General features: G+C 47.3%; 1 protein-coding gene across 1 annotated transcript in view; it reads right to left on the minus strand.

Annotated features, from left to right (window-relative positions):
• The window catches only part of LOC120860718 (exostosin-1), a 317,137-nt gene extending 307,803 nt beyond the window's left edge, over positions 1–9,334 (minus strand). Inside the window, exon 1 of the mRNA XM_040236464.1 lies at positions 7,581–9,334. Within this exon, the coding sequence (XP_040092398.1) occupies positions 7,581–8,542 (962 nt within the window). The 5' untranslated portion in view covers positions 8,543–9,334. The remainder of the gene's footprint in view (positions 1–7,580) is intronic.
• Positions 9,335–14,513: the final 5,179 nt, after the last annotated feature.

The following is a 14,513-nucleotide window of genomic DNA, read 5'->3' on the forward strand; positions in this document are numbered from 1 at the left end:
TTTTAGTTCCCTGACCAGGGATTGAACCCAGGCCCTCAGCAGTGAAAGCACTGAGCCCTAACCAATTCCCCTCTGACTTGGTATTTAAATCACTTAGAATAGTGCCTCATTTGCACTTAGAATCCCAGATCTGACCTGGACACCCCACAGGCAAAGCCACCTGCCTCAATTCACCTCCAAAGAACTATAAACTCAACAACCAAAGAGAAAAAAGATGAGGGACTTTGAGCGACTGATACAATTAACTTAAAAAAAATGATACCTACCCAGGTTAGGCCCACAGATTCTGAGATCCCAGGAAAGGATTGCAGAATGCAGGGAGGAAGAAGTCTGCTCAGTAAGAGACACAACAGAGGTTTTTGGCTCCAGCAAAAACAAAACTTCAAAGGGACCAGAGCTGTGGGAGCTTCAAAGACCCCCTGCAGGACCAATTAACACCTACAAATGTTTATCTAAGCAGTCATTTCATGATGGCTACTTCACTAAATGGGTGCTCAGACTCACCTCAAGAACAGCTATTCCTTCAAAAGGGATCTGGGTGGGGGTTGGGAGAAAGGAAGTGAGAGAGACCTTAGTCAAGAAGAAAACAAATCCTCAGTACAGTGAAATTCATCACAGGCCCAAGTATAATAAAAGACGGGAAACAAGTTAAATCTGTTAACTAAGAAAATGGAAATCAACTAGGATATAGCCATGAGTTACTAAAAAGAACTATGCAGCCATTAAAAATCCTACTTTAATATTTTAATAGGCTTTTCCTATTTAGAGGGAGAGAAAAATGCTCTGGGATAATGTTAAGAAAAAAGCAACATGTAAAAATACATTTAAAGTCGGACTCTGACTTTATAAAACCCACAGATGAGGCTGGCCGGAAGTTTGCTGTATTCGTTCCTGGATGCCCCAAGCTCCAACACCTATGTGTCTGGCACAAACAAGACACTGAAAGAAAATGTGTCAGATTCATTATTTACTATTAATTAAGCAGTAATTAACATATCTATAGAAGGCTCTTGGATATGCAGAGACAGAATGACATAATCACAGAGGTGTACATGTTGGTTATAAAAGGTGAACTTCTGAAGTTCAACAATAGTGGTGAGCTCTTATTGTGGGGATTAGAGAAGAAACTTATTTTCATATTCCTATCTTTTGCATTTACCTAATTTTTCACAAAAGCTCTACATGCTGGTTGTGGTTGTGGTAGTCACTCAATTGTGTCCAACTCTTTGAGACCCCATGGGCCGCAGAGCCGTCCAGGCTCCTCTGTCCATGGCGTTCTCCAGGCAAGAATACTGGAGTGGGTTGCCATTCCCTTATCCAGAGGGTCCTCCCAACCCAAGAATCGAACCCAGGTCTTAGGCTCTGCATAGCTCATAATTTTTTAACCACTGTTTTTCTATAGGGATCCTGAGGGTAGAGAGCAGTGGTGTGCTATACTCTAGAAACTTGGCTCATTCTGTCAGAAGTGGAACCTTCCAGTGGGTCTCCCATTTCTACAGGATCACCCTTTTTTCTTCTTACCTGGGGCAAAGACCACTCCTGTGATCTTTGAACCATCTCATAGGTTCCCTGACACCTAGTGTGGTCACTCCTGTACAATCTCACGGCTTCACTGACACCCAGGACAGGGCAAACCCCGCAAGGTGCTATCACTGAGGGCAAAGGTCACATACAACTCACTTCCTCACTTTTCTGGGAAGAGCTTTTGGAGAGAATGAAAGCCAGAATCTACACAGACACAGTTATTAACACCCCTTGAACTGATCGGAAGAGTTGACGGAGTTCAACGTCTCTGTTGTTCAGTCACTAAGTTGTGGTCTGACTCTCTTCGAGGGCATGAACTGCAACACACCACACTGATGAATGGGGCCATCCTGATCCCATCTCTGAGCCAAATTTCTCCTTGGAAAACATGTCTAGAAAGGAAAGCAGCGGGGGCGGGGTGGAGAGATACGATGCACAAACGCTGGAATGCTATTAAACTCACACACAACTGTGAACGGGCAGACATGTTGTTTGGCTCTTTAGGGTGGTAACGTCCTGTCGAGGGAGCACCGTCTTCGGCATTCAGAATGCCTGGTTCGGACACCGCCGCGTCCTCACCAGATGACCTTCTCGAGGCCTGCACTCCTATCTGTAAAATGGAGATTTGACACTGGTTGAAAGGCTTAAGGCGCTCATAAAGGCAACCTGACGTCAGGCACCGGACAAACGCCATGCAGTTGTGAGGAGGTCCTTGCACATTAGAGGAACCTGGTCACTGGGCAGAAGAGCTCTGAAGGAAAACCAGATGGTTGTTGAGCTCAAGGAAATGCAAACTCCTGTGTTCACATCCAGGCAAAAACACGCTCCAGAGTCTGGGGCATCCGGTGACCACTGAGCCAGAGAGGTTCCTCTGAAGAGGCGGGAAAATGACGGTCACGAGGGAGCAGCAGGAGGGGTCAGAGAAATGAGAGAGGCCACACAGCTTGGGCTGTCGCCCCCATTCAGGCACCCACACGCTGTGCAGCCTGCAACGATGCACCTCACCAGAGCGGGCCTCAGCTTATGTACCCGGAGCATGGCCTGCCAGGACACCCGTGAGCAGAGGAGCCAGGCCCTACCAAGCACAACCTTTGGTGTGACCTTAGCATACTCAAGGTCATTGGCAGCAGGTATCTCACTGCCACAGTTCTGGGGAGGCACATCCACAGGTCTTCCAACAAAGGGAACATGCGTTTTGGCCAAGTCTGTGCCATCCAAAGCTGATATCACAGTCATGGGGACGACCAACAGTGGCCTCTCACAGGCAGGGCCTTCCTAGCAAGCCATTCTCTGCAGGCTTAGGTCAAGGATTCTACTGGCAACTGTCATTTGTTGAACTGGACTCAATCAATCTGCAGTGTCCTTAGAAATAGCACACAGAACCCCAACCTTTAGGGATTCCTTACAAATTAGGTTCTTGGGCTCTCTCCAGAAAGCAAGTTCAGAGGAATTGAGAAAAGTGTGGGGGTGGGGGGCGGGGGCTAACGGAAGTGTTAGAGAAAGTTGTAGAACCTCAGTTCAAGAAGACACAATTGCCAACTTCAAGATTAGCCTAGGGTTGGCCTTAGCTTTATTTTAAAACTGTGATTTTGTGGTCTATTTTAGAAATGTTGTTGGTGCCACTGTACACCTGTGGGGGAAACGGTGCTTCTACATTTAAAACCTGAGAAGCACAATTTCCACCTTTCATTCCTCCAAGGTTCCCCGCTGGATCGCGAACTTGCTCAGGTGTCTAGGAACACAGCTTGGGAAACGGGGATATAAAAACATCATTTACTTGTACACATTTTGTGCTTGCCATGAATGCATCTGAATTCAGCTTCTCATTCAGTGAATTAATTCCTTGAGGCCAAACTGAAAGGTCCCCACAACTCCTACTCAGACACAACAGCTCCAGGGACCTCCAACTTAGTTGGCAATGAAAAGAAATATGCAAGCCCGAGAGCAAAAGTTCTCAAGTCTGACAATGCCCTTTAGTAGTGGCTGTGCATCAGCTCCTAAAACTAGATGACAAATTATGCATGTATGTGCTTTCTTTTTTTTTTTTTTCCACAAAGCTTCTCCAAAGTCTTTATCAGCTTCCCAAATGAGTCCAAGAGAAATCCTATAAGAAACACCATCAACAAGGACCTTCCAGTGGCTGGAAAGCTTTTAAGTGTGTCTGTAATTAAAGATAGACTATTGTAGGTCAAGGGAGAGAAAGTCAGAAAAAGGTTTACTTTCTAGGACTATCCCCGAACCAGTTTTCTGACCTTAAGCAAATCCATCAGTCTATCCCTCAGTTTCCACATCAGCAAAAGGAGGATGTTTGGAAGTCGAATGATCCCTTAACCTCGGGACCCTTAAAAATACCAGGATTGTGAGCTTCGACAAACACAGGAAAAAGATGTCCAAAAGGCCTGCACAGAATCCTGCCTGTTACCAGAAGAGCACCTTAAAATATTCTCCACCGCTTTCCTCGGAGGGGTCAAATATAGAAGCCACCTCTCATTTCCTTCTCTTTCTTCTATTTCAGAAAGCCAAATTTGAAGTTTCACAATAATGCCCTCTGAAGGGATCTGAACTACGCAGTTCATGCAAAAACTACAGTCATTCTGTAAGAATGCATAAGAAGCTCAAAAGATGTAAAATAGAATTTCTCTAAAGCCTCATTACAAATCATGTAATCACCGCATCAACTTCTTTCAGCCGCCGTCATCTACATCTGTGAATATATGTAACTGATGAAAATTAATTATGAGTGTCATAAAAATGGATGTTCTAATATAATCCTAGACGTCTGGGTCACAACTATTGCTCTATTACAAGAGAAAAGTCTTTCCCTTTATTCCACATAGCTCTTCTATACCTTTAGCAATAAATGTCTGCTTTTCACAAAAGTAACGGTGAGATGAAGAAACTAAATATTTATTGTCACTTAAGACTAAATTTCACTAAAAGCAACTTTTTTAGTTGTACATATTCTATGGTATCCTAACTTGGCCATGAGACCGTAAATTTTCAATCTAATTATCATTCCCCTAATTCTAGAGCAAAGTTATATGTAGTTACTTGTATGGCAACCCACTCCAGTATTCTTGCCTGGAGAATCCCATGGACAGAGGAGCCTGGCGGGCTACAGTCCACAGGGTCGCAGAGTCGGTCACGACTGAGCGACTTCACACACACACACACACACACACACACACACACACACACTTGTGGCAGCAAATTAAACTGAAGCATTTTCATAGACACTTGGTAATTAAAAAAAAAAAAAGAAGTAGATGAAAACGGATTCTGTTTTCACAATCCATTATCAAGTGAACGCTTATAGAGTGCCCTGGAACCATCTAAAACCCATTCTACCAAAGGACAAACTAAGGTTCAAGATGATGAATCAGAAGTCGCACCATAAGGTGGTATGAGAAGTGGAACTTAAATGACTTCTATAGACCTAACTGCAACATCCTCCTCTAGAATGCTGGAAAGAGATTAGCATCTGATTGGAGGAGTTCTGTGTCTGATACATGCACGGCTGACTTCCAGAAAACATCAGGATAAATAGCAAAGTACAATAATTGGGCTTACTTCAGAGGACAAGACAGGTGGCCTGCTGTGAGAGCATTCTCACCACTTCAGAGCTCATTCTTCATCTTCATATCTTCCAAAGTCAACGCAATAGGAAATAATGTTTGCAAACACCATTTCGCAACGATAGAGCATCCAGATAACTCAGTGAGAGGAATGAGTTAAAACTCCAGGTCAACCAGGCCAATGAATACAAACGTTCTACAGCACCATCCCATCCCAGGAAACGAGGTTAGCGCTGGAAAGTATGCAAAAGAGGAATGAAGAAAATCCAGAAGTGGCTGCGAAAGAAATCCCTGCTCAGGAGAAAGAAGCAACTTGCCTTCCTCACTAAATGCCACTTTTCAAAGGAGACTCAATCCTGAGGGCCTGACCCCTTGTGGCCTTAAAAATAAACCAAAACAAGGACGTGGGTTTCAGATTTCTTGGTGCAATAACAAAGGGGTCAAAAATTAGGGAAATTTAATGAGCAAAAATTAAAAGTTTCTAGAAAACAAACCCCTCCTTCCCTCATTGCCAAAATCTCTAGAAAAATGCTTCAGCAGAGAATGTAGACATTTAATATTCATTTGAGGCCTAGGAGGGTAAAGCAGATATGATTGTTGTATCGGATGGAGGGTGTTTCCCAAATAAATGTACAATTCCAATTTCTTACGGTAAGATCTCAGGTCCAGCTCCTTTAGAAGAATTAAGACCATCATGATCTTTCTACGAAATTCAATGAGACTGCTTTAGACTGAAAGGTTAAGACTTCATCTCGAGTTACTCCACCATAAACCAGACAAAGAAATTTTTCAAAGGCTATGAGCATTTTTTTCTTACAAGCACCCACAGGAATAGGTCAATGTAAATGTCGTGTAAACAAAGCATTCATTACCAACCACAGTTTGTTTCTTTTGTGACAAAAATTGAAGCCAGGGCAACTGCACCCAACATTCACAGGTAACTGCCCCTGAAGCAGGGGACAATTTAGATTCATAATTGACCCTACAGCCTCGGGCTTTGCTTATGCTTGAAAGGCAAGAGGTGCTGGGGGTTGGGGAATCCCAGTGTTTGATCCCTTCTCCTTTACTGTCTACGATCAAGTACAGGAGGACTTGAACTTCCCTTCCAATCCCTCCGACAAGAGGCCTGAGTGTCTGAGGAAATCCACAGACAACAAGCAAACCTTTCATTTCAGGGCCCTTTCCCCACCATGCCCCTCCGTTCCTGTTCCAATCAGTTCTGCGAAGCGTTTCCCCTATTCTGCAATTCATGAATCAACTGCAAAATCCGCCAACCTCTGCCAGTTCGTCTTGTACTAGCGGAGAGGTTCCCCTTGCTTCCTTGGGTAGCACAAGGCTGCTCTGGTTTTTAACTGGCGTAACGTGGAAATGCACCGTAGGAGCTCACTAACTCTTTCAAAGCCAGACACAAGTTCAGTAACTGGAGCTCCCACCCCATCGACAAGGAAAGGGACCCTCCAAGCTCAGGTTAAAGCCCATTGGTGGAAACTAGTTTTGACTCCCCCACCAAGTCCAGTGTGTCAGTTACCATCACTGTGAAGGAAAAGCAAGAGTGAGAAAGGCTACAAAGTCTCCAGCTCAGTTACTTAGCAACTGGACAAAACTTGCTTCACTCCAGAGGGTGAGGAAGCATCTCACCACCCATTCAGAGAGTAACAGTCTCTGATTTACATGCAAATTGATAAAGACAAAAGGGAAGAGGAAATCTAAATTAGCAACTGGAGTTTACAGCAGTAGAGCTGAGGCCCAGATTTACAAACAGCTTTCTCCCAGGGGGGGAGGCAGGATATATACATACCAACAAGCACACATGAATGAATGCAAGCATGCATACATGCATGCATGCAAGATCACAGGCCCTAACCAGCTTACAGTCTCCCTTCATAAAAGTCAGTGCCATCTGGGAGTAGGGAAGAGACAGGCACAGAAAGTTTAGGAGCTAAAATTAGAGCACTTCCACTACTAACACACATTTAGGGTTTACAGAAAGACGATAATTGGAGGGTGGGAGAATCCCAGGGAAAGCAGCTTCCCCTCCCTCCTCCTGAGAAAACAGCAAATAAAGCATCAATCTTGGGTGGACGGTCCCTAAATTGGGTGGATTCAGAGCCTCTGGGGTCCCTACAACCTCTCTCAAACACTCTCCTGGCTCCGCTGTTGAAGCGCAGGTTCCAAACTTGGATCAAACCCACACCCTTCATAGAAGACACATCACCCTGAAGGTTTTCCAAGCAAGAGGGAGTCACTGTCACCTACTTGGCCCAAGAAAAGTGCTCCAGGCTTCTCTGTTTGCCCGAGGAGCTCCAACTCTGGGTCCTCAGCTCCAAGCCACACACCAGAGAACCAGGCTGCTCGGTCCCAGGCTTGGAGCAAGAGGAAGAGGACAGGAGGGGCTCCCCTGTCCCACCCCCATTCCCCAAGCTCACACCTGAACCCAGGTGAGCAGGGCCCAGGGCTAACCCGCTGAGGCCCGTCACTTACTTCTCGTACTCGGTGTTGTCCCGGTCACAGCGAGAATCCTTGTGCTTCTGCCAGTCTTTGCCATGCTTGCAGGTGGTGAGCAGCACTACGTCCTCCCCGTTATGGACGTGATATAAGGCATTCCTGGTGTCTGACCCTATCCCTGTCAGGTACCTCTTCCCCTTGAAGACCAGCATGTACTTCCTGAGAGGAGGGATAGTGTTAAACTTCAAAAACCCCCTCTCCCCTCCTGTCCTGGGATGATCCTTAGAAAAGAGGGGAATAGAAACATCAAAGTTGGGTCGGAAGTTTTCAGTACTGATGCTGGCCTTAGCCAGCATCGCCTGGCCGATGTCAAACCCCACGTCCTCGGTGTAGTCAGGCCAAGTGCCGGAATATAAATTAAAAATTAAATGATTCCTACCGTTGTTCCACAAGTGGAGACTCTGCACTTTGGATCTCAAATTGTGCACATACTGAGGTGACAACTGGTCTCGGTCTAAAGTGTCCAGACTCAGGACAAAGAGGCACGCCTGGCTGGGGTCCGAGGTATAGAACCTGGAGCCCTCGATGGCCGCTAGAATGTTTTGGTAACTTTCAGCGATTTTCTCCCCTTTTTGCTGTGGGTAGACGTAGACTTTGAAGCCGTTTTTCTTGCAAAGGGTGAAATCGAAGCAGGACTCCATGCGGCACTTCTTGCCTTTGTAGATGCTCGAGTTGGCCTCTCGCTTCTGCCGGGGCGAAACGTGCACACTGGAATCCTCGTTTTCCAATTGATCCCAGGGAACGAAGGGGCGCAGAGCGTCCGGGAAGCGGGGCCAGAAATGATCCGGACTCGGGTGGTGCAAGCCATTCCGACCGCTGTGCTCTTCTCTCCGGCTGTGGCTTCTCGATGCCCTAAACTGCAAGCCTCCGAAATAAAACAAAAGGGCGAGACAAGAGCCAGCTGAGAGCAGGATGAAATAGCGTTTTTTGGCCTGCATGTGTCCTGCCTGGGTCAAGAGGATTGTAAATAAACACAAGAATCACCCAAGTTTCCCAATCAACACTTTCAGCTCCAGTCCGCCATCTTCCCGCCCGTAAAGACTTCAAACTCTCCGCTCCCACCTTCTCTGGATGCCTTTCCCCAAGCCGTGGACTGATCCAGCGCATGTGGGCGATTTCTTTAACTTTCTCCCCTTCGGTCTTTCATCTTTGGGTTGCACAATGGACGGGAGAGAGCGGGGCGGAATATCTCGCACCCAGGGCGGGCGAGCAGCGGACTGTAATTCTCTTGCATGCAACAAGACCGAGGAAAAGAAAGAGAGGGGGGGAAAAAAAGCTCCCAATGCCCAATCAATGGCAAGACGAAGTGATTTCCTTGCCTCTCGGATTCCTCTCGGCAGCGTGGAAAACGAGCCCCTGGAAAGCAACTTCAACTCATCCAGGCTCCCGTGCAGAACACTCCGGTTCCAACAAGTCAGCCGATCCCCGGGTTCAGCCGGCTAGTGCATCTTGCAGCTGGGGCGCCGTAACCTCACAAATCCCTGCATCTCTCTTTATTCCCTTCTGCAGCAGCTCCAAGACTCCGGCGGTGTTTACTCCTGCGCTCGCGGGGCCGGCCCCCGGGACGCGCGACGGCCCGGCTGGAGAAGGCTGGAGGCGGCGGCGGCGGCGCTGGGTGGCGGCGGCGGCGCGTCCTCCCCGCGGGCAGTGCCGGCCCCGAGCGGCGCTTCCCAGGCCCCCGCGCGATCGCTGCCGACCGCCGCGTTCGGTCGCCGAATGTTACCCGGTTCTGAATGTTACACTTACACATTCCATTCCCGACACGACAGCGCTGACCTCATCCATCCACGCAGCCCGCGCTGCCATTGGCCGAGCGTCACGTCCGGGGGGGGCGGTGCTTCCGCTGCGCCCATTCATAACCCCCGGCCACCGGCAGAGGCGCCGGCGCGGCGCTGGGGGTGCGGGCGGCGCGGGGACCCCGGGGCGCCTCGGCCGGGCCCCCGCGGGCGGAGCGCGGGGCTCCCCCGAGAGAGTCCGCGGTCCTTCGGCGCGCCGGGATCCGGACCCCGGCCTGGGCCGCACCACCTGCAGCCGCCGCGCCGGGAAACCAGCGCCTCCCAGAGGCGCCTGCCGGCGCACGGAGGCTGGGGAACCGGCCACCGGCGGGCGCTTCCCCGGCCCGCTGCTCCCGCTGCCCGGGTCGTCCTCGAGAATTCCTACTCCTCGGCTGCTTGCCGGGAATGCCTCCCTGAGCGGGCGGCGAGGAATGTTCAGGTTCCTGGAGAAGGATGCTCGAAAAGTGGAGCAATGGGGCGAGCCCTTGGGCTGCAGGAGGAAAAAAAAAAGACTTCATAGAAAGCGACCGCTGATCAGGATGCCTCTCTCTGCCCACCTTCCACCCTCTGAGGGCCCCAAATTTTCCTTCCTACAAAGCATTTAAACAGGTCCCTTATCCCCTAAATGTGTGCTGTGTCGCTTCAGTCGTGTCCGACTCTTTGCCACCCCCATGGACTGTAACCCGCCAGGCTCCTCTGTATGGGATTCTCCAGGCAAGAATACTGGAGCAGGTTGCCATGCCTTCCTCCAGAGGATCTTCGCAACCCAGGAATCGAACCCATTATCTCCGGCGTCTCCTGCATTGCCCATCTCTTTTTTCTTACTCCCAAGAAACCACCCCACTCCCAGAAAATAAAAAGGAAATACTACAATCGAAAGGAATCGTTTCAATTCTTTATGTCTGTCTGTGCACTAAGAGAAGACACCTATCCCAAATCCTCAGTAACTTTCCACGCATCCTTTCCTAGCTTCCCAAAGCCCTTTGTCTATTCTGTAGAAAGCTTCCAAGAGATCCAATCACACCGTGGAAAAAAGAAAGATCTTCTAATAGCCGAGAATAACCCGGTTGATTTAAGCTCCTCCCAGTACCGAAAGTGATGTTACTCTCTTTTGCGGGGGAGGGGGAATGGGTTTTAAGGAGCTGTCTCTGAGGGATAGATGACTGGTAGAATGGCCAGCTGCAGATGAGACACTTGAGGCAGGAGATGACCTTTTTTACCGTTAGTACAAGCTAGTCCTTCCTTCAGCGGCCCTCCCACACCCCAGCCATAAGCCCCTACCCTCAGGGACCCATCACTGGACAAATCAGGTGAAAATCCAGAGTCTCTCTAAAGATCCTCCAAGACTGCAAAGATGTGCTTCCAAACAGTACTTCTGGTCAAAGCCAAGTCCTTGGCCTTACAGCCTGAATTCTGCTTTACTGGGAGCACCTCCCACCCTCTTCCCCAACCTAAGTCACAGGGGCCTGGCCAAACTGGACAAACAGTTGCCTAGGGCAGCAAGCTGTTTAGTGATTGTTTATTATGGGAGGGACTGAGAGCTAGGGACAGACACATCCAAGCTTCCCCCAAGGCTGCAAAAAAAAAAAAAAAAAAACTCCAGCGGGTGTGGACAAAGGGCATGGTTATAATGAGGCAGGGTGAAATGATCAAGTGGAAAATTTTAGACATTTGTTGTTTCAGATTTGTTTTTAATAAAGGGGTGAAGGGGCCTGGGTGGGATGTTGCTGTACCTTTCTGAAGTCTTGCCCTATCTCTGGCCTGCCAAAGATGAGATAGCTTTTCCAGATTTGATGTGTACCCCCTGCACAATCAGACAGGCCTGGGAGAGAAATGAGGCTTCAGTCATCTTCCAGATACAATGACAGTGGTGCAGATAAATGCAGTGATTGAAACCACATGTGACCAGGGGCCCGCCCCAGCCCGGGTTGCTGAGAGCACCCATGCCAGGCAAGGGCCCTTCTGTTGAGATTAGGCTGGAGGTTTTCTCAGCCCCATGGAACTGAGGCTTTGGGGACTGCAGCTCCTCTACATCCTGATAGCCATCCTGTGTGACCTTAGTGGGAGCAAGTTACAGCCCGTGCTCTTTTGCGTCTCTTTCTGCTTTGACACATTTTTCCCATCTTGCCTAACCATTATGGATTCCTTCATCCCACGCTCCAGGGTTATCCAGCCCTACTGTCACATTCCATAGTGGTATACACTGTGAGAAAACTCTGGTTCAGAAAATGAGAGGAAATTTGGATTCAGACCCCCAGATCTGTCATTTACGAGTGCCTCAGGCATGTGGTTTAATCTAACAGAATATCAGCGTCTCGCTTAAAAAGTCAGAATAATAATTTTTTTTTATGAAACTGGATACCATAAATTGCTCTACATGTGCAACGCTTTTTGTTCAAGTTCCTCATTTCAAAAGCCAACTGGAATCAAAAGTAGCCCTCTATGATGGCATCATCATTGCATCTCCTTTGGTTTTATTTTCTCCCCAGCCCTTCTCAATAGCTGAAATCCTTTGTTTGTGTGTTTGTTGTCTGTATTTCTTCACTGTAAGAGGAGCTTCCTGAGTGCAGGAACCCTGTGTTACTCATTCCTCAATCCCCAAGGCTGCCATAGATAGCTCTGGTATTCTGGTGGAGCCCAGTCACTGATCTGAATGATGAATCAATTACCAAAGTTCGACTTCACCTCAGGATTTGAACATGCTTGAAGAGAAAGGTGTCCCTCGTGGTCTCTCAAAGGAGGTCTGAGTCTCCTGTCTGAGATGGAAATATTACAAACTGGGAGTATCTTCAGTTCAGTTCACTTCAGTTGCGTCCGACTCTTTGCGACCCCATGAATCACTGCATGCCAGGCCTCCCTGTCCATCACCAACTCCCAGAGTTCACTCAGACTCACATCCATAGAGTTGGTGATGCCATCCAGCCATCTCATCCTCCGTCGTCCCCTTCTCCTCCTACCCCCAATCCCTCTCTGCATCAGGGCCTTTTCCAATGAGTCAACTCTTCACATGAGGTGGCCAAAAATTGGAGTTTCAGCTTTAGCAGCAGTCCTTCCAATGAACACCCAGGACTGATCTCCTTTAGGATGGACTGGTTGGATCTCCTTGCAGTCCAAGGGACTCTCAAGAGTCTTCTCCTACATCACAGTTCAAAAGCATCAATTCTTTAGCATTCAGCTTTCTTCACAGTCCAACTCTCACATCCATACATGACCACTGGAAAAACCATAGCCTTGACTAGACGGACCTTTGTTGGCAAAGTAATGTCTCTGCTTTTGAATATGCTATTTATGTTGGTCATAACTTTCCTTCCAAGGAGTAAGCGTCTTTTAATTTCATGGCTGCAATCACCATCTGCAGTGATTTTGGAGCACAAAAAAATAAAGTCTGACACTGTTTCCACTGTTTCCCCATCTACTTCCCATGAAGTGATGGAACCAGATGCCATGATCTAATCAGTACATCAAACATCTCTAACAGTGTATGTCAGATCATGTCATTCCTCTGGTCAGAGCCCTCAAGGAAACCCTACCTCAGAATCCCAGCCAAAGCCCTCACAAGCCCCTGTAAGGTCCTGGAGGATCTTAACTGTCCCCATGCCTCCTCACCAGACCCCTCTTCACCTTATTTTCTGCCAATAACTCTCTCCCTCCATCCCAGTCTACTCACTCTTCTCCAGCTGGGCTGGTTTCCTTGTGGTTTCTCATACATGCCAAACATGCCCCTGTCTCAGGGCCTTCGCACATGTTCATCTCAGCTAGTCTGTCCCCGGTATCCATGCTACCTTCTTCCTCCCTTATAAGTCTCTTCTCAAGACCACCTTACAAATGAGCCACCTTTGACATGTCTGAACAACACAGCAACTCCCCCTACCCAGATTTCCTATCCCCTCAACTGCTTTAATTTTTATCCTTAACACTAATTGACATCATATACTATTAATATATATTGTCTTGTCAATTTATCATTTATCTGTTGCATATAGAATGTGAGCTCTGTGAGGCTCTTTTAGTTCACTGCTATACCCCCAGCACTTACAACAGGGTCCATCACTAATAAGTATTTGTTGACCTAATTAATTAATTTGATTCCACTATCTGTAGGGCAAATAAAGAATATTCAAGGCTAGTTTCAGTCTCACACACACATGCGCACACTCACACAAAGCTAAAGCTATCCCAGTGATTCAATCCTTGCTTATTTCCTCTTTCAGGAGTAATTTTTCCAGGGCCAAAAGCATCATGGCACACTTGAAACCCAGAAGATAGCAATTCTCACCTTTGTTCTGCCACTTACTTTATAACTTTGAGTGAGTCAGTCACTTCTCCTCCCTAAGCTTTGGATTCTTATTAGTAAAATCAAGAGAAACTGTAACATAATATAGATTGTGCTCAAGTACTGTACAAATGGGTAATATATGAGAAAGCCCTTTGCAGTCCACAATACCTATGACAAATGTAAGATTCGACTGTCACACTCTTGGACAAAAATGGATGCCAGTGCATGAGATCATGTTCACAAGTCAACAGCATTACCTACATGAAATATCACCCACCAAGTACTCAACAGTTTCCAGATGCTTCCTAGACTCTGGAATGGTCATTGACTATTATAAGCAAACAGGAATGAGGAAGATGGGAAATTCACCAATGGACAAAAAAAGTAAATAAGGCCTTTTTTGTAATGTGTAAAGCACCAAAGGCACAAATGCCTTTCAAGGGTCTATAATTACATCTGCTGGAAGGAAAAAAAAAAAATTGACTTCAAAATGCAAAAAAGAAAACTAAAATACATTAATAAGTGTTTAAATTTTCTAAAATGTAACTTTCAGTCGACTGCCAAGGCAACCCAATTTTCATAAAGTTATACACAGATTTTATTTGACGTGGGCACATTTTAATGCTTTGGTGATGTGTGCTGGGGTTTCTAACAGTAACCATTCCCAGCTCTCAGAAAGGTTGGGAAACTCTGCTGGGTACATGCTGATTGGTTGTAGGAGGTGAGAAAACAGAAGGAGCCAAGGGAAAGTAGGGGCATGGTGGAGAGATTCTCAGCCAGGAAACAGAAGCCTGGGTTCCAGTCCCTTCTCCGGAACTCTGGGAAACCAGGGGCAGGTGGTTTCTGAATAACAGGTGT

This window comes from Oryx dammah, unplaced genomic scaffold (assembly GCF_014754425.2).
Source record: "Oryx dammah isolate SB20612 unplaced genomic scaffold, SCBI_Odam_1.1 HiC_scaffold_11164, whole genome shotgun sequence".
Classification (NCBI taxonomy): Eukaryota; Metazoa; Chordata; class Mammalia; order Artiodactyla; family Bovidae; genus Oryx; species Oryx dammah.